Source organism: Ambystoma mexicanum, chromosome 6q, assembly GCF_040938575.1.
Source record: "Ambystoma mexicanum isolate Mex_15411 chromosome 6q, UKY_AmexF1_1, whole genome shotgun sequence".
NCBI lineage: Eukaryota > Metazoa > Chordata > Amphibia > Caudata > Ambystomatidae > Ambystoma > Ambystoma mexicanum.
In genome coordinates, this window is record NC_090937.1 from 878039860 (window position 1) to 878059725 (window position 19866).

Below are 19866 nucleotides of genomic sequence, written 5' to 3' on the forward strand. Positions count from 1 at the left end.
CTGCTCCGCGCTGACCCTACTCACGCTTCTTGAGGTGCTTACCCTGAGGTGCTTCCCCTTTTGTATATGCTGGGCACCTCAAACCCACCCTCTTCTACTTCCCACTCTACTTCCTACTCTCTCTTGCCTGCATCTCCCCCCTCCTCTGGGGACCTAGACACTCCCTCGAGGTCTTTCCCCTCCTAGCACTTAATCCTATCATCTGTTCCTCGACCGTTGATAGTAGCTTGTCTGTCTCCCCTCCTACCCTTTTGTTCTCCATTCCCCCTCCCCTGCTTTTAAATTTATCTCTGATAAAATTTGCTCAGCAGCATGTCCTGTTCCTCCTCTCCCCTCTATCCCTCCTGCGCCCCGTCCCAACCCTCCTCTTGTATTCCTCCTGCACTGCGTAAATTGTCGTCAGACATAGTAATGTTACTGCTTGCTTTGTTCTCCTCTTCCATTACCTCCTGCCTTAATTGTTTTTTGCACTTGCACTATCAGAAATGTCGACAGGCCTATTACGATAGTTTTTTTTCACATTCTGTATTGCTTCAAGGACTTTAACTGAATGTACTGTATTTTCCTATGTTCCCTCCCTCCTTGAAGTGCTTTGAAACACTTGTGTATAGGCGCTATATAAATAAACAATCATAACATATCATATGAAGCAGAACAAGCAGGTGAAATCTGCTGTCTCCACGTTCCGGCATCCCTCTTGTTCGGGTTAGGCCAAAATGACTGAGGTTAAAAGGTCTGAGCACCAAAGGTCCGACCCCCATTTGTGCGCATAGATATATGTGGGGGGGGTAAAGGTAATATAAAATGTATAGGCATAAGGTGGGGGGATTTGGGGAGGTCTCCCTCCACATATATATGCGAACAAATGGGGGGGAAAAAAGAAAAACAAATTTGGAATTGGGTGGTCGGACTTTTAAACTCTGCATTTAACGGAGGTCCCTCTTGTTCTCCCACTTCTGCTTGGTTTGCCAGCCTTGTGCCTTCTTCCTTCTGCTGCTACTTCTGCTACAGCTTGCATTCCAGTCACAGTTCCAGCTCCTTCCTCTACGTCCTCTTGCCTGCACCTGAGGTGGCTTTTCATGCCTCCCAGGTTCCTTCAGGTGTGGGCTGTTAGGCTTAATTGCCTGCCTGTCCAGCCCGCTTCCTCATTCCAGTACCCCTGGGATTATGGGATTTGTAGTCCCCCTTCAGCAAATTTGTTTCATTCAATTTCTGTAGCTTGTCAAACAGCCATCAAAAGTGAGGAATTATGGTGAAAGTTAAACAGGGGAGTTTCTCAGTCTACGTAGTCTGCTCCCCTCCCACCATCCCCGATGTGATCATCCCACAGTACACCACCCCCAGGGACGGGATCAGGAAGGGTCTGCCTTTCCCTGGCCACATGAGAAGGGTCCCAGACCAGGTTTCTGGGAAAAATCATCACAGATTCATCACAGCAGCCAGTGGTCGCAACCTCTGCACTTCAGGTTAGTAATCTTGGAGGCCCTCTCAGGACTGACGTCTGCTTCAAAGACAACGGCAGCTCAATTTCTCTGCTTCTGAAACTGTGGCTGGCAACTCCTGCTACCGCTCCACCTTCATGTTCTAATTGCCTGCACCTGAGGGGGCCTTAAATATTCTCAAGTCCCGCTCAGGTGTGGGTCATTAGAACCACTAGACTGCTTATTGCAGTTTAGTGCCTCTGGATCCCTCTTCCTCGTACCAGAACTTGGGGCCTTGTTCCGGTTCCTGAATACAACCTCCAATTTTATTCAATTTACTCTGTTTATGGAATATATCCGTAGGGAAGGGTTTTAGAGGGGTCAATGGTTGGTTCATTTAAGGGAGAATTATACTAATCAGAAGCCAGGGTATTAAGGTTGCGATTCCCACAAATATTGATCCCCTGTTGATCACAACAGCCATCACTATACTATCAAGGTGGTTAGCATTGGGAATGGAAGCCTTACTCTGACAACAAGCCATTAAATATTTTGGTACCATGAAAACCTCTCTGAAGATAAATAAAGCGTCTCTCCTAACAGTCATCCTGTTCCTTTGGGGGCCTTCTCCTCCCAGGTAATCCACCCGGCTAATACCACGCCAAGGGTTAGGAATAGGTCACGGCTGCCTTCCCCAGGCCACCTGGAGGAGACGTTGGGCAGGGATTCTGTGAGGACTACGCAAGATTCATCAAAAGGGACAGAGAGGCCTTTACAAAACCCTTTTATTTTTAAAGATGTCCGACAATGAAAACATTACAACTTTGTGCCCATCTCATTTCTGACCCCTCACAATACACTGTTAAATATGACATATCCATAACAGTGACTCAAACCTGCAACCCTTCTGAGAACATGATGTACATTGGCCTTCCTGCCTTTTTCGTTTACAATAACACCATTACAGTAACATTATCAAAACCTATGAGTCATATGTAACCATTTGGGCACATTAAGCCTTTGGGAGTAAGGTGCTGGCTGTCCTGCTTTAGCAGTCACAGTTTTCCCCGTAAGCATTTCACAGCATGTTTATACGTTCCCACTGCAAGTCGCCCGTGCATATTCAATTTTGATATTCTTTAATGTGTCTTCCTCCGGCTCTCCTGCATCTTTTGGGTTGCTTTTTCGTTATCGCTGACTCTACATATGTGTCCTGAAGCTGGTCCCATTTCACTGATATTTCGGTTTAGTGCCTTAGTAAAAGCCTGTATTTGCTTGAGATTCTGTGCCCAATGTCTTCCTTAAGCATTGCGTGACCAGATAGCAGGTTTTGCTTCATGAGTGGTGCCAGGCGTGTGTCCCGGGTACCATATCTCCAACACCACCAGAGTCCCCTTCACTGTGGGGCACTTTTATCATACATTTTCTTGCTCATTTTAGGAGTTGTGCTGCTGCGTGCCTCCCCCATAGAGAGTGATCCTCTTGGCAATTCCCACCGTCTCCAGTACATTAAGTTCATATAGACTACACATGCCAGCCAAATGAACATGAACTTGGTGAAGTCACTGCACTGGAAGGCACAGTGTAGGATACTCCACAATATTGTTGGGGAGTCAAACCGTTCACACAGGAAGATTATGTTTGACAGCATGTCCACTCAGGTTTGTGTTTGTAATTGTACAATGGCAACAAACCCATGCGGACGAGAAAAGTAAAAGCGTCTGTCTCACTCCATCTGATCACCCCTTACCTGCGACTCCCCCAGACAGGCCCTTCTGGAGCTAAATAAGTCAGACGGTTGTTGAATAGGTGGGTTAATTGCTCCAACAATGACCCCTCACTGGTTCCCCCACACACGGTCTCCCACCTTGTGTTCACATAGTGCAAGGAGCAGCCACTCCTACACACCACCAGGCCTGTTCAGACAGCAGTGTGACAATGCGGATACCATTAACCGAATTCCACGGCCTCTGCGAGTCTCCTGTGGAGCAGCAATTACGAGCGACTACCCATGCCAGCAGGCGCCCAAGGACTCCATGAGGGTCTTCTGACTTCAGTGGTCCACATGTACAATGTCTGCACTCCATCGTCAGTGTGGAGCTCACGAGGCAAGATTGCACCAAGGAGCTCTGGTGTTTAGCAGCCACCTGGGTCACCACTGGCCACACCACCCCAGCTATCCAAAGTCTTAATTGAGGCTCAGGGCTGCCAAACCTGGTACCTTTGTCTTTGCGAATGATCAAGAGTAGGCTCACGACTGTGATGAACCAGAAGACCTAGTCGGCGGACTAGAAATTAACATTGCAAGGGTGTTTATTAGAAATAAAGAGAAAATACCTACCTGTCCCTATTGCTAGGAGGGATTTTCCCTGCCTAAAAACTAAACTAAGGCTGCTCGTCAACTGTCCAAATCAAAAATAGTCCTCAGTGTGAAACCTAACCTCTATCTGGCCCTACCACTTTTAGAGAAACTTAACATAAAAATTAGTCGAAGCCTTAGCTTTTCCAATCAGACTTCTTCTGCCCAGACTTTTGAACCCAAGTACTGTTAGTCTAACCTATGTCTTTCCTAGTTGGTCAAAGTAAGGGTTTCAAAAACTTGGTTTCATTTGATTTATTCCACATCTGTCATAAAATGCAACACAAATACATTTTAAAAAAATCACCACACCTTTCATTGTATGCCATAAAATGTTATCCTTAGTTGCTACAATCAAATTGTAAAATAAAAATCATTCATTATACTCAACGTGAACACACAAATTAAAAATGCAATAAACAAACATATTAGATAGACCCTTATAATACTCTCTTCAGGTTTCTTATAACACGTTTTAAATCTTTACCCAAATCCAATGGTTCCCGTTCCTTAAAAGGAGAAATGATTCTCTTGTGATTCCACTAACTTGGGCATTGTACTTAAAAATGCTCTTGATTTAGAAATGAAGTGCGTGATTGACCCGCTGGGTAAAAGGGCTGTCACCCTGCGCCACCATAGATGCAAGTAAGGTCTCAACACCTTCGAAATTTCGAACTCTAACAAGAGTTTGCCTTGTTGCAACCTGTTTGAGTACCTATGGTTCACCCACACCCTAGAGAATTAACTGGCAAACGAAGGAAGTAATCAATAAGTGCGCCAGAACTTGTAGTATATGAATAATAATAATTAATAATTAGTGGTTAATCCTTTATTTTCAAATGGCGTGCCCGTCTTGTTGATACGTGTTTCGGTCCACTGTGGCCTTTCTCAAAACCGGGCTAATCAAAGCAATCACACTGTTCACTCGGTTCAAATCAAAAAAACTTTTATATAAATGGATAGATCCCAGGAACAGTTGGCCGAAACGCGTGTCAACAAGACCTGCATGACATTTGAAAATAAAGGATTAACCACTTAAGCAATAGGCCCCCCCGCAATTGGGTGGGGGGGGGGGCATTACCACTTCAGGTAATGCCCCGGGGCCCATAGTTACAAGCCCGAGCAACGCCCCCTCCCCTGTGGGGGGCCTAACGCATTTCGGAACAGAAAAAAAAAATGGACGCCGGAGAAGGTAATATTAAATCAGTTTTCTCTTTCCATGGCGCCCATTAAAAAAAGTAAACAAAAAAATGGCCGCCGTGGAAAGAAGAAGGGACTACATGTCCTTCTTCCTTTCCATGACGGCCTGTCGCAGATCGGGACAGAAGTGTTCCCAGCGCGTCCGCTCCCGAAACGGACTTCAATGCGAGGATGGGGGGCGGGGAGGGAATTCTGTGGCTGGGGAGAGGAGGGAGGAGAGAGGGAAGTGGGACACCACTTACCTCATTCCCCAGCGGGGGAAGATGGCAGCCACCAGCCGTGAGGCTGCTTGGAGCGGGGGGATCACCGCGGATAATGCCCCTGTTCTGAGCCTCCTCATAGACTGAGAGGCTGCCACACACCCCCTCCCCCTCGGCCGTGTACTAATAATCCAGATACTACAAGCTCTGTTGCACTTATTGAGTACTTCCTTTGCTCCTGATTAAGGATTGAATAACTGAATCCTCCAGGTTCCCGGTTTTCGAAATGTTGAAAAAAATGTCTTATTTTAGGGCTCACCAAAGTCCTCCGGCCCTCTGATAGGCTCAACTCAGCAGGGACTCTCTTGGGCATCTGCCAGTGTCCAGCAATCTGGTTTCTCAGGGCCCTGTAACCCTTTTGACTTCTACAGCTTCTCATCTCACTCTCTTTAGTTAAGCCCCCTTTGCTTTCGGATTTACTTAACTCCGGACGTAACCGTTCATCCCTCTCGCTGGCTTTACCTTCTCGGGAGCGATCGCTTCCCTTTGCCTTCTCAGCCCGCAGTCGCTTCACTTCTTGAATGGAGACTGGGGATTTGGTTTCCCCGATGTGGCATGGTCTCAGCTTTGCTTAATGGGACCCAGGCTCCCTTAGGCTCACCACGGCTGCTGTGTGGTCAGAGGGTCTTTCTCTCGATCCAGTCTATCTCCTGTTCAGTGGGTCGTCCTACACAACGCCAGCCTTCCAGGGTCTCTCATTCTGCTCTCTCTCCATGACAACGCTGGCTCTGCAGTGTAGCGCGGCTCAGCCCCTCCATGACCTTCTGGCGTCAGAGACTCGCCTCTGCAAAAGATTCTTCTTTCTCCATTCCTGCTTCCTTCTACCTTTATTTCTGTGCCGTATTCCCACGGTGCGTGTTGATCTCCATCAACTGTTGCCTTCATAAGGAACCCAACATTGCCTTCAGCTAACCATCTGAGAGTAATGTTAGTATGGTGGGTATTCCAATCCACAGCAATATATCGGTCTTTTCTATTCCCATATAGGGAGACACCCCCCCCCCCCGTGCCCCTTCCTTTGGGAAGAAGGGGCGACTTGCCTAGATTCGACACACAAAACAAACACTCCAAGGAACTGTATTACATTCTTGTTACCTACACAACACCTTCACTTACCTCTTAAGAGTTACCTACTATGTTGGCATTCATTTGTTTCAAACAGTAAATTGTTACATTGTATTTTTGTCCACTACATTCTCTCCTAATAGTGGACTAAGCATGGTGCCTAATGAAAGGCTTAAGTATAGACCTTTTATTCTGGAAGGTGACCCTGATCCTCATACTCATTGATCAGTCACATATGGCTCCAGAGCACTCTCAGAATGGGGCTTGAAGACCCAGCAGCATGATTGTATCAGCACTGGATTACTTACATTCTTTCTCCCACACCATTCAGACCTTCCCTAGCTTCTGTAGTTTTTAGAAATTACTAGTGGGGGATGGGAGAATCACAGGGGTTTCATTTAATTTGGAAAGTAAAGCAACAATCACTGCAGGGTAATGCAGAGTTGGGGAGCCAAGCTGGGGATTTTGCTAAATCACGATATTTCAAGCCGTGTTTCTAAACTTCATTTTATTACATGAGAAGTGGGGCTGGGCTTAGATCCTTTAAAGTAAGAAAAAAAAAGAAATACCAACTTATAAGGCTATACTAATACAGAAGGAAACATATCAACTGTTCACAATTTTCTTTCAAAGCTTGCAAAAACCCAAAAGTTAGATTCTTTTGACTCTTATTAAGCAATATCAGTGATTATTCAGATTTTGGTTCACTGGCATTGAATCTAAATCCCATAGGTAGGTAGGGTCTTGGACTTACCTGTGACTTTATGTCCCTATGAAGAATCTTTCTATCATGCACATGTTTCAGCGCCAAACAGATCTGCACAAACCAATCCATTATCTGTAAATAGTGTAGCAACAGAAAAAGATTATAATCTAGTTCAAACAGCTCAAAAACATCATAGCCACGAGTAGTTTATCAATCAACAAATTGGTTGAAAGAAGATTCCACTTGTCATGCTGAAAATTATTCATTAATTGTACCAAATAGCAACCACAAAAACTGGTGAAAATTATATAGTACAGTAAATGAAAATAAAGAACAAGGAAAATTTACTAGCAAATGAATCTGGGCCAAAGCATTACTACGAATAGCAAAAGAAAACTTGGGAGCAAAAACATATCCACATTTATGAACTTCAACTGTGGGGCCAGAACCACACAGTAAAAATCCAAGTAACATACAAGGAACAGCTACAAAAAATACAAATCGGCTGAACACACACACAGTAACCAGACTAACACCAACAAATCTGTCTTCTGCCTTCTGCCTTAAACACTAAATAACGTACATTCAAATGGGAGAAGAATCCACCTCCATCGCCCACCGATGGTTCACAGAGGCTAAGTTGTATAAACAAAAATGCCAATTAGCAATGCTCTGGTAACAGTACGCATAACTGCCAACTACACAAGCAATTAAGTGCGAATATGCAGCACAGTATCCGCTCTGCAAAAACGTAGTTGTGAATACATGGTCATGAATGATAAATGCAACCATTGCAAATGTATCTTATTAACGGACATATCAGCCTAGTCTCAGTGGTGCAGAAAATCTCATTTGATAAAAGTGAATGAAACCAACAAGGCCAGGTTTGAGAAGGATTGTGGCTGTATGCATCACAATGGCAAGAGGTTTGAGATCAACAAGGCTGGACCAGGAGCGCAGGGATTAGCTCCTGCTGCACGTGATGATACTCCTTGTGATCAGTTTGATAGTGAATACCAGGGGCTTGTATTGGCACCTGTTAAGTGAGCCTGAAAGAGCTGCCTGGAGCATGCATTAATCAACGTGCCAGCCACACTGGGAAAAGAACGGTGGTGGACTCTGCAGATGTTCATGCCAGGTCACGTATTCATATTACAACTTCAAGCTAGAACTGTCAGAGTGTTTGCCCCAGAAACATTTCTCATGCAGCAACAGACTGGAAGGAACTGTAGAGAGCTGTCCGGGAAAAATTAGAGAGCATAAAGTAAAATAACTCTGCAAGCCAAGTGACTCTTGGAAGTCTACCCTTGAAGAATGCCACCGGGGAGTGGGCCTTGCAGACCGAGTCCTTGGCACTCAACTCAAATGCCCCAAAATGGGCTAATTTTTGGCACTAAAGGAGGTGGGGGGGGGGGGGGGGCTCGGAAAAAGTGCCGGCCATAGGCCATAACTGTGAAGGGATAGATGTGTGTATTCAGACAGAAAAGAAAAGATCTGAAGGTTTGCAGGTAAATGTGTGAACATGGTTAGAGCGGATTTGTCAGGACCTGTTGCCTCTGGGGTGAACGGTGGATGCGTAATACAGGTGCACTGCTGTAACCAAGTTGATCTTGAAAGGTGTATGGTAGGCACAAACCTGCAGAGACATGATAGGTTGCCCAAAAGGCTGCAGGTGGGAAAAGAGGGTGGGGGTGATAATCATAGTTCACTTTTCTTTAATAATTATTTATCATTTGTTTTTGGTTAAAAAAAAACCTTTACAAAACTTTATGAGAGAGCATTAAAACAACACAATCCATTTACACAATATGCTGCTAAAACGTTAAGTACATTCTTATTTTAAAAATATTTTTAAAACCTCCAAATGAAACCTGAGAGCTCTAAAACATCAAATCCATCAAACTCTTTCCCATAATAATTATTCATACAATCGGAGTAGTTGTTTTTCAGAAGGATCCAGGAATATACAATTCAGAGTTCATCATACTCTTTTCTTCGAAGTTAATGGTACAATTCAAGATCTTTTTCAATAATTCTTAATAGAGGGACTAAAGTGAAGATTAAAGGGTTGTAATTCCCATTCATCAACCTTTCCCATAAAAATACAATGCAATCTAAAAAATCAACGTTCACAAATTTCATTATAGACTCAGTACTCGCTATTTTGAACTGAGGGCACTCTAAGACTAGGTGTCTTAACGTTTCAAGAGGTTCATTGCAGACTGCAAATCTACAGTTCTTAAGAAGCATACTTGGAGACAGACCTGCCCAATGACTGCACCGTTCTTTAGTTCTAAATTGGTTCAGTTTGAAGCGGGTATAATAGGATCTTGTAGACATGCATAGAAAGATGTAAATATATTGGGTGCAAGGTAGTCTCTTATGCTTAAATCTGGCATATTCTACAAAAGTACCATATTGTTTGAGTTGGTCGAGAGTGTCAATCCAATCTTTTTCAAACAATTTGTTTTTGACAAGAGCAGGTCTAAAACACAAATCCTCTTGGGATACTAATAAACAATTTAATACCGTTTGCATTTGTTTTTGAATTCACTGAATGTACACTTTTTGCTTCCATTACAACTTGCAGTTCTTTGTATAGGCAATTATTAGGAGGATTTTGTATTTTTGCGTAATGGCATAAAGAACGCCAAAGAACCCTACATGATAGTGATAGGAGTCCAAGCTTATGCCGGATTACGCAGTTTGGAATCGATAGAGCCAGATGTAAAGCACCTTTCAATAGCCGACCCTGCAACGAATCCAAGAAAACACTCAAGTCAAACGGACACGTATCTAATATGGAGATTAGAACCGCCTGAACTTTCATTATTAGGAAATCCCTTAGAGGGGTTAAAGAAAATGGACACTATTTTATAAAGATTATTTTCAGCTGACTCACCAAGGGGCGTGCTTTTTGGTTAACCCTTTGCTTCCATAATTGCATCGAAGAGTTATTACTCAAATGATACCCTAGGTAGCAGATCTCGGGCAATTGCTGGACCCCCAGCTCACCTAATTTCCATTTGAAAGATTTCAATTTATTTCCTGCATGAAGGACCAGAATGCTTTTTTTCCATACATTGGGCGTTAAATTTCAAATACATAAAGCTTGGCTTGCAATCCTGTCAGAGTGGTATCCATTATAATTAAATCTTCGGCAAAAGCAAGCCAGTGTAATCTGAGGCTGCCTAGTCTTACGGGATACATTCCCAGCGCTGTCCATAGGTTCTAAGTCACTTATATACAAATTAAAAAGAGTCGCAGCAAGGTTGCATCCTTGCTTTAATCCAATGGATGTTTTGATGGGCTCGGTGGTTGCTCCATTTCTGGTCATTCGGACCATGTATGCGGTGAAAGAATATAGCCTCAAGATCCAAAAAGTGAGTCAGGGATCCCAACTGTTGTCATTTTTCTCCACAAATGCTCCCTCACCACTGTATAAAACGCAGAAGACATATCTATGCTCACTATGTATACGGCGTTCACTCCCTTCTTGTACCTTCTTGTACCAGCTACAATGTGTGAAATCAAAGTTGCATTGAGAGTAGTCACCATGTCCTTCCTAAATCTAATTTGGGCTTTAGAAAAGATGTTGTTCTGCGATATAAATTTATCAATCTCATGGAGGACTAAACTCGCAAATATTTTCACGCTGGTATCAATTAGGGATATCGGTCAATAATCGATGGGATCCCTCAAATCTTTTTTGTATATAGGAACTATTATGGATATCCCCCATTGTTCTGGTGTGTTCCCTATTCTTGAAATTAGATCAAATTTGATCTGGAGAATAGCGGGTCATAAGGAGGGATCGGATTTGTATACACATGGGGGGGGGGGGGGGGGTCCCCATCAGGGCCAGGGGCTTTGGAGTGGGAAAGCTTCTTTATTGCCCAAATCATATCGAGCTTGGTCCAACTAAAGGAATCCCACTTCAAGAGAGGGTCCAGATTCACTTCTATACCGTCAAAACACAACAGCAAGGAACATTTTTCAGATATGTATTTTACCCATGTTTGTGCGGGCATGATGTTCTCATTACTTGCTACTAAGGGTTTATGTGGATTGCAAATTACAGCCCATATAGCCCATATAGCTTTAGAGTCGTGATTACATATCTTTCTTATAAACTCGCAGTTAAAGTTCTTTTGTTTTATAATGCGTAGGAATTTCAATTTTAATAAGTTAAAAGCATACGTCTTTTAATGTACAAATACTGCTGAAGATTACTTACAGCAGATTTAATAACGCTAAGTAGTTTTTTGTCTTTGTTGCGTTTTAGTCATTGAATCCCAGGATCATATTGAAGTGGAAATAACGTTTGTTTAGCTACATTCTCTGCCCGTTTATAGCACTTATTTTGGTTTCATCTAAATGACACATTGGTCCATGTTTGATTAATGCGACAGGAAATTTGTCAAGTTCACTCCGCATCATTTCAGTAATTTTGTAACATAAGGCGGGATTCCACCCGATACAGAGTTTAGGCCGATCATTTTGAGTTACAGTGAGTGAATTATTCACTTTGTGACTGATGAGGGGGATTACCATGTGTAAGTGGATAGGTGCATGGTCGCCTGAGGTTATACGATATATCAGTACCAGTTCCACTAGAGGCATCAGTCTGTTGGAGATTGCAAAGAAATCGATCATCGAGACTCCATGTATAATTATTACATGCATCTGAGCATTTTACGAAAGATATCTCCCAACTATCAAACTATGCGATCCATCTTTTACATCGCATCTTCGCTAAACGCTTTCCAGCACTTAGGTCCCAACTCACTTCGCCATTTCCAATTATGCACATCGCATTAAAGGCGCCATCAATAATGATTTTACACAGCAGCTTTTGGATAGAGATACTTTCAAGGCATGAATCTAGATCATCAAGCATGTCCTCAAGTGATACTTTTAAGGGGTTCCAATATAATGTTAGCACAATTTGGGAATCCTCTATTTTCTCGTTAAGGTCTATTTCCACTGCAAACACATATGGGGAAGAGTACATAATACCAACTTTGCATATGATGTGATTGCTGACCGCAATTGCTAGCCTGCCCATCGGGTGGCCTTCTGAACCCTTAATTGCATGAATACAATATGTATTAAAACCTTCAAGCGTTACTCCATGGGTGCTCATAGTTTCTTGGAGTAATACGATGTCTAGTTTTATTTTATTGAGGGAAGAAGCCAACCACCTATGGAGCGACAGGTGGCCACATGAATTCCATGAAATGATATCGAGCCCGGGTTTCCTCGCTAGCTAATTCGAGGTATCCCCAATTTAATGCTACAAATTGAGCGCAACAATGGTTCTACCCAAGGCAATTCTTGTTTGCCTGCCGCAATTGCAAGCAACTGTGTTATGCATTTTTGCTCAGCTGAAACGCCATCCAATACTCCATGTATGGTCGGCTCAACCATCTTCAGTGCAAGAGAGGGCATTTGCAGAAACTCATCTGCTGCTACTTCACAACTGAATGTGTATAAGCGAAAACCCATCTCCGAGAAGTCAGCTCTGAATCCCCAAATGTATTTCAATACATTGACATAAGACACATAACTAAGCATTCGAAGATTATTGACACGTGCAAGGGAAATCCTCTCAAAATCTGCGCTCGTGAGAATGCGCATTGAAGGAATACGAGCAATCCAGTCCATAAGGTATCTCTGATTGATCCTTTCGCCACGTAACATCAGCATTACCCTCCAATCCAATGATGTTACACTCCTGATTCGTTTGCTCTGATACCTTATTGGAGGGTTTGGGCTGGACTGCGTGGTGCAACAGGTTTGATGGATAAATAGGAGACACAGTACGACCCAATAAGGCAGTTGCACCTTCAGTATAACCACTAGACCTAGATGATGATTCCATCTCATGTGGTCCATGGGCCTGACCACCTACATCCAGCACCCTATCAGAGGGAACAATGGTTGGATTATCGTGTGAGGGGCAGACAACCACTGCTTCGTTCAAATTACATTGTTCATCCATGTGTAAATTCAATTCTTTAGCTAGCGTTCGGGGTGATAATACACCACATTCGACCGCTGAGTTCAATGATTGAATAATATTTGCATATGTAGGTGGATTAGGCAAAGATCTATTAGCATGGTTAGAAAGAATCGGGCCATGGGGAGCTCTAGTTGAGATGTCCTCACATGATATGGGATCCATAAAAGTTGCAATTGAAACGCTTAATTGAACATTCTCCATGGTTCTAGAACTTTGAGAAACAGTTGAAGCTTTTTTCCCTTATAACCTTAGTTCAGTTGCTGCTAAGCAAGGAAAGGTGTGACATTTACCAGGTCTGCTAATAATGACAATCATTTCTAGTGAGTGCATGCTTGCTATTGGATGTTCTATTTGTTAAACTGGCAGCTTTCGCATACGAAGCCCCAATATTCAACTTCAAGTTATTAATAGATGTATCCACCTTGAACTTAACAAGAGGAGTTTCATTGGGTACTGTCAAGTTGTCAACCACATTGACATTCTTTGTGCTACACTCAATACCGACCTTTGGGTAATAATTCATCATGTTTCTCTGCATTTTCTCATCATCATTAAGGAGAAATTGTGGATGAATTGGCTGAGCATCAACAGAGGATGCTTTACCTTTGGTACTTTCAAACTTCTCTGTTTTAGATGGCCAATTTTGTTGGACTGTTTTTTTTTTTAAATTTGTGTCACAGGGAAGGGAAGGCACATTCCCAACCCTCTGAGAAAATTTATTAGGTAAAAGAAGCGCACGGCTCTCCTCAGAAAGCAGTTCGACATCAAATATATCATCACCATGGGATACCAGAGGATTCAATTTTGCAAGCGGTTTGGCTACATTAGTTTTGGCCTTCCTGTGTTTTTCCGCATGTTTGACTGCCCTAAGAAGAATTTATTTTGCATGACGCGACAGAAACACAGTTTTTTCCTCTGCTGTCTGAGCAGAGGCCCCTTCTTGTTTAGCTTGTTCGATCATTTTAACAAGAACAGAGGGGCTATCAGGTTTCTGCCTCCTGGGATGGCAGAGGAGACATGGAAGCCACTTGTCCTGCTGATATATTAAGCTTCATTTCACCTATATCATTTTTTCTGAGATCGCTGACCTTAAGCAAGCTTTCAAGAGTAAGTAGTTGTAAGTCTAATGGGCCTGGAGAGACCCCTTGCCGCAGTGGGACCTCAACTGGTATCATCGGATCAGAATATTGTGTCTGCTTATCTTCCAGAGTCACTCTCATTTGTAATACCTGAGTATTTGTCCGGCATAAAGTGCGGGCAATTTACATGTGGACTTGACTTAATTGCCATCATGAAACCTTCGAGACGATTGAGTTTTTGGAGCCTCTCATTGAATGCTACTTTTAGCTCCCGTATTTCGAGATGGGTGAAATCATGTCCTTTATCTAATAAGTCGTGAATTCTAATTATAACGGGAAATTAATAAGGGCTTGACTGGTTGGAATGGCGGAGAGGATCAGTGTGCACCATCTCACGCTGCAAATCAGATTCAAGGCCCTTATTTGTGGAGGTCATCTTTGAAATATCCCCATGTGGGGTTTTTAGGCTGTCCCATCCTCCATGGTGTGTTTTATTCAAATTAATAATGCATTTGGCATCCACTACTTCCAGTGTCAATTCTCGGAAATGAGGGGACTCCCACAGAGGTGTAAAGATATGCTGATCAAAAAGGAATTTGGCGATGGACCAAAGGAGTTAGTACACCAATAGAATCCGCGATTCTCTTATTTAACTCAATGATAGCCTTGGCCCCTGCTCCAGACATGTCGTTCATCCCACCGTCCAACAAGGATGAGATCAAAGAGTTTGAGGCCTCCGGCGACTCAGACCGCATATCGGAAAGTTTACCATCACCCACAACCTTGTGAATAGGATGCTCCCCTACATTCAAAGTACATTTCCCAGTGTTACTTAGAATCGGGTTGATACAGGCTTTAGGAAGGTCCTCAGGGAGCTCATTCAATGCAGCAGTAGAATGTTATGTTATTTTGCATTTATATAGCGCCTTATGTACCATTGGTATGATCTCAAGGCGCTGGTAGGTTGAGCGCCCTCGGGAACCGAAGTTCAAGTCAGAGGGGGAGGGAGAGGGAGAGGGAGAGGGACACACACATATGGTGCGTGTGAGCACTGGTTGTGTGTGCAGCAGGTGCAGCCTTCATGTGATAGCTGCTTCTTAGTGGTAGCTTTGGTGGTTGGAAGATCAAGTGTATGTGTTCATTCTGGCAGGTTGTTATTCAGACCGATTCTGGCTGCGTTAGGCCTGAGGAGCACACCTAGGCTGGAGGATGTGTAACCAGCTGTGTTTAGTTAGGATGATGGGCAATATGCGGCAGGTGATAGTATGAGAACAGCTATACCGAATGGTGTCATAGTATCTCTGGGTTCTAGTTGAGTGGTGGTGTGAGGAAGAGAGTAAGGGGGGGGATGTGATATGGTGGTTTACCTTAGGTGCTTGGGATAGAGTACATTCCAATAGTTCCATGCACTCAAATCATTTTTCTAAGTGTCCATTCCGTGCCCTCTATCTGTTCCATGTATTCCATCCGTTGCATGTACTCGCTCAGTTCTATGCAAGTTACCAGTTCGATCAATGCTATGTATTCCTTCTGATCATTTCGTCCGATCAAACAATATTATCCCTTCATCATCCGGTCTGCTCATTTCCACGTTATCCGTCATTCTCCATGCATCATCTATCTTCATACTCGACTCGTTCCATACCCCCACACTTTACGTGATCCATCCACTCTACACACACCCGCTCCATCCACACTCTACACCCACCCGCTCCACACACTACACCCGCTCCATACCCTACATCCATTCAACACCCTACATCCGCTCAACACCCTACATCCGCTCCACGCCATCATCTTCTCCACACCCTACATCCGCATCACATTCTCAGTCGCTGTACACTCTCAGCCACTCCACGCTCTCGTTCAATCTGCGCTCTCATTCAAACTGTGCTCTCATCCGCTCTACGGTCTCATCACTCTAAGCACTTCATCCTCTCCACCGACATTCATCTACTCCACCGACTACACCTGCTCCACCCACTTCATCCATTCATCATGCATTATGCATCATGTCACTTTTCGCACACAGTCGATCCGTCCCATGTTCTCCATCTGTTCCATACATTAAATCCATCTCATGCACTTGATTCGTCTATTCTATTAGTTCCGTTTATATCATGCACGCTTACATCCATGCCATCTAACTGTTTCATGAACTCTACCAGTTCCGTGTTCTGTGCACTCATCCGTAGCAAGTATTCATCTTTCCATCCACTCCACTTTATTACTGTCCTCCATTTTGTTCCTTTCGGCCATCACATCTATTGCATCCATTCTAGTAATTTCAACCGCTTTACTGTTTTCGTACAATTTTATTCTTTTTTTTGCTTTTACATTTTTTTTTTATGATCCAGTAGATTGGGCTAGTTGAGTTGCTGTTATCCACTTTAGTCCTCTTGTCCGTTTTGATCCTCTTGTCCATTACGTTTATTTCATCCATTTCATTAGTTTCAACCACTTTACTGCTCTCATTCTTTAAATCCACTTCACTGTTTTGATCATTTTTACTCATTCTATTTTGCTTGTACATTTTAGTTTACCTTAGAGGTTAGTTTTTGATTTCTTGCTTGGATCATGATGATTGATGGTTATTTAGGATCTAGCATTTGGGCTAATGTCATTGAGTTGCTGTTATCCATTTTGAGTTAGGATTCGGTTTTTAGGGGAAGAGCCATGTTTTCAGTAATTTGCGGAAGGACATGAGGTCCTCGGTGCGTCGGATGTGGGGTGGGAGTGCATTCCACAGAATGGGGGCCAAGGCTGAGAATGATGATCCACCGAACCTGACTGAGTTTGATTTTGGTATGACTAGGAGGCCGGCTGAGCTTGATCTTAGAGTACGTGCAGGGTGTTAGGGTTTTAGTTTGTCTTGAAGATATTGAGGTCCGGTTTTATGCAGTACTCGGTGTGAAATGCATAAGGTTTTGAAAGTCACCCTCCGGGCGACCGGAAGCCAGTGCAGAGTTTTGAGGGCTGGGGAGGTGTGGTCTCTTGGGCCAACCCCTAGTAGTAGTTTGGCTGCAGGGTTTTGTGCTCTTTGTAGTTTAGTCAGTTGGTATGCGTGCACTCCGCGGTAGAGGGGGTTAGCATAGTCCAGTCTTGATATAACAATTGATTGGACCGCAGAGAGTCTGTTGGTAAAGGAGAGGTATGGAAAAAAGCGCCTAAGAGTTTTAAGGTGATATGATATGGCATTTGTAACGCGCCTATACACAAGTGTTTCAAGGCGCGACGAGGCAGGGGGGGGGGAACAAGGGGAGACAGACAACGATCTTACTAGGCCAGGTGTCATTCAGATCACGCAAGTGCAAGGGTAGAGGGGAAGGGAAAAGTGCATGGGGGAAAGGGAGAGGGGAAAGTGCAGTACAGGGTTATAAGCATACAGCATACAGGATAAATAACAAGGGCCAGCTGGTGGCAAGTGCGAGGTAAGTGCAGACAAGTGCTGGGAAGGGGGGCTGTATGGATACAGACACAGTCGCGTAGTGCAGGGGTTGCCGTGGAGGCAGTGCAGGGGAGAGTGGCTGGGCCGAGAACGGTGAATGGCCCAGTTGCAGATTCAGTGCAGTTTCAGTAGTATTAGCAGGGGAGAGGGGGAGAGAAAGCGGAGGCAAAGAGGAAGGTTTTGAGGTGCTTCCGGAACCGGAGGTGGTTCTCCTCAAGTTTCAGGGAGGTAGGAAGGCTGTTCCAGAGGGAGGCCCCTGCAGTGGAAAGAGATCTGCCCCCAACTCGTTGTTTGGAGAAGCGGCTGACCCTGAGGGAGTTGGAGGCGGATGAGCGAATAGCTCGAGAAGGAAGATATTTAGGAAGAGAGAGTTGAAGGTATTTTAGCCCAAGGCCCCAGACGGCCTTGTGGACAATGCAGAGGGTTTTGAACTTGATCCTCGCAGTCACTGGGAGCCAGTGTAGTGATTTCAGTCCTGGAGAGATACGGTCCCTGGGCTTGAGGCCAAGGACAAGTCTTGCAGTCCTGTTCTGGATGAGTTGCAAAGGGCGGAGAGTAGAGGCGGGCAGATTAAGATAGAGGCTGTTACAGTAGTAGAGCTTAGAGAGAACCAGGGCCCTAGAGACAGTGAGCTTCTGGGGGAAGGAGAAGAAAGGAAGGATACCTCTGAGGAGGTGTAGCTGGTAGTGTGACTTCTTAGATACGTGGTAGTGGCAGGACTTTGAGACGTTGTTGACTTGGCGCGAGAGGGTTTAGAGGGTGTCGGTGAGTTGCCCATGGTAGATGGCCAGGGTAGTAGGTGTAGGAGAAGTTCTGTGTTGCCACATATCATGATATCGGTTTTGGAGGGGTTTAGCAAGAGGTGGTTTGTGGTCATCCAGAGATGTATGTCGAGGAGGCAGGAAGCGAAGTCAGGTCGGGAGTTGGGGTTTGAGTTCAAGAGTTTTAGAATTAGTCGAGTGTCGTCTGCGTAGTTGTAGCACAGGATGTTGTGTGAACAAATTATTTGTGGGAGGGTGGCCATGTAGAGGTTAAACCGGAGGGCTGATAGGCATGCTCCTTGTGGAACTCCAGTGTCGCCTGGTCGGGCTTGGGAGGAGTAGGTGGAGAGTAGTGTTATCTGGTTCCTATTCTTGAGGAAGGATGCTATCCATTTGAGAGCGGTTCTACGAATTCCTAGGCGGTCAAGGAGGGTTGAGTGGTTGATTGTGTCGAAAGCGGCGGATAGGTGAAGGATTAATGCAGCGCATCCCGCAGAATCTGCCGTGTTTTTAAGGTCATCCCAGATTGATGTAAGGGTGGTTTTGGTTCCGTGTCGGGCTCTGAAACCTGATTGAGCGGGGTCTAGGAGATTGTTGGCTTCGACAATATTTAGTTGGGAGTTGGTGGTTCGGTCAATGAGTTTGGCGAGTAATCTGGTGTTTGAGATGGGGCAGTAGTTTTTGGGCTCGAGAGGGTCGAGGGAAGCTTTTGAGGTTTGACATGAACTGTTTTGAATGCGTCGGGAAAAATTCCAGAGGAAAGGGAGTAATTTATGATGGTTCTAGCATGTTCTCCTGCGCAGGGAGATGCGCAAATTTCTTTGAGGGTTGTGGCTGGGCAAGGGTCCAGCGGAGAGCCGGATGGTTTGCGGGCAGAGAGAAGTTTTAGAAATTGGTCGGTTGATATTGGACTGAAGGAGTCGAACGTTGGTTGATTAGCCTTCGCAGGCGGTGGGTTGGTTGGTATAGAGGGTGGGTTGCTTGCTGGGCTTGAGAGAGCTAGTTTTTTGGTTAGTGTAAAGATGGAGAGAGAGTGAGTCGCACAGGGATTGTGAGGGGTTCAGGAGGGTGGTGATGCATGATGGTTTGGTGAATTCGGAGATGATTTTGTGAAGTTCTTTGCTGGGGTTTTTACAGTTTAGGATTCGGGAGTTGGAATGGGCTTTTTTTGCTTTCCGGATTTCAGCCTTGTACTGACGAAGGTGCCGGGCCAAAATCGATCTGCTCAGGGGGGTTTTGTCTTTCCACTATTTGCGTTCTAGGGATTTATATCGTTTTTTCTTTGTTTAAAGTTTTTATTAACTTATTCACACAACAAAACAATACAAACCAAACAAGCAGTACAACCTTCGACCATTTCCATATACATCCATAATTTCTAGTCATTGCTTCCCATTCCCTCCCCCCTTTATGAGTCTATTTCTTTTAACCTTCCGTTTCAGCTGCCTGTGGAACGGTCTCCCCTTCTATAGCGTCTGCTGAGTCTCCAATTGACCCAAACAGCTCGGCTATCAATTGTTTCCAGGCCATCAGGGACTCTGT

General features: G+C 44.3%; 1 protein-coding gene across 4 annotated transcripts in view; it reads right to left on the reverse strand.

Moving 5' to 3' along the window:
• Positions 1 to 19866, reverse strand: part of NEK1 (NIMA related kinase 1) — a 2768493-nt gene that overhangs the window by 2426852 nt on the left and 321775 nt on the right. For all 4 annotated transcript variants that reach the window (XM_069631399.1, XM_069631400.1, XM_069631397.1 and 1 more), the window contains exon 4: positions 7060 to 7143. In XM_069631399.1, coding sequence (XP_069487500.1) covers positions 7060 to 7143 — 84 coding nt within the window. The remainder of the gene's footprint in view (positions 1 to 7059; positions 7144 to 19866) is intronic.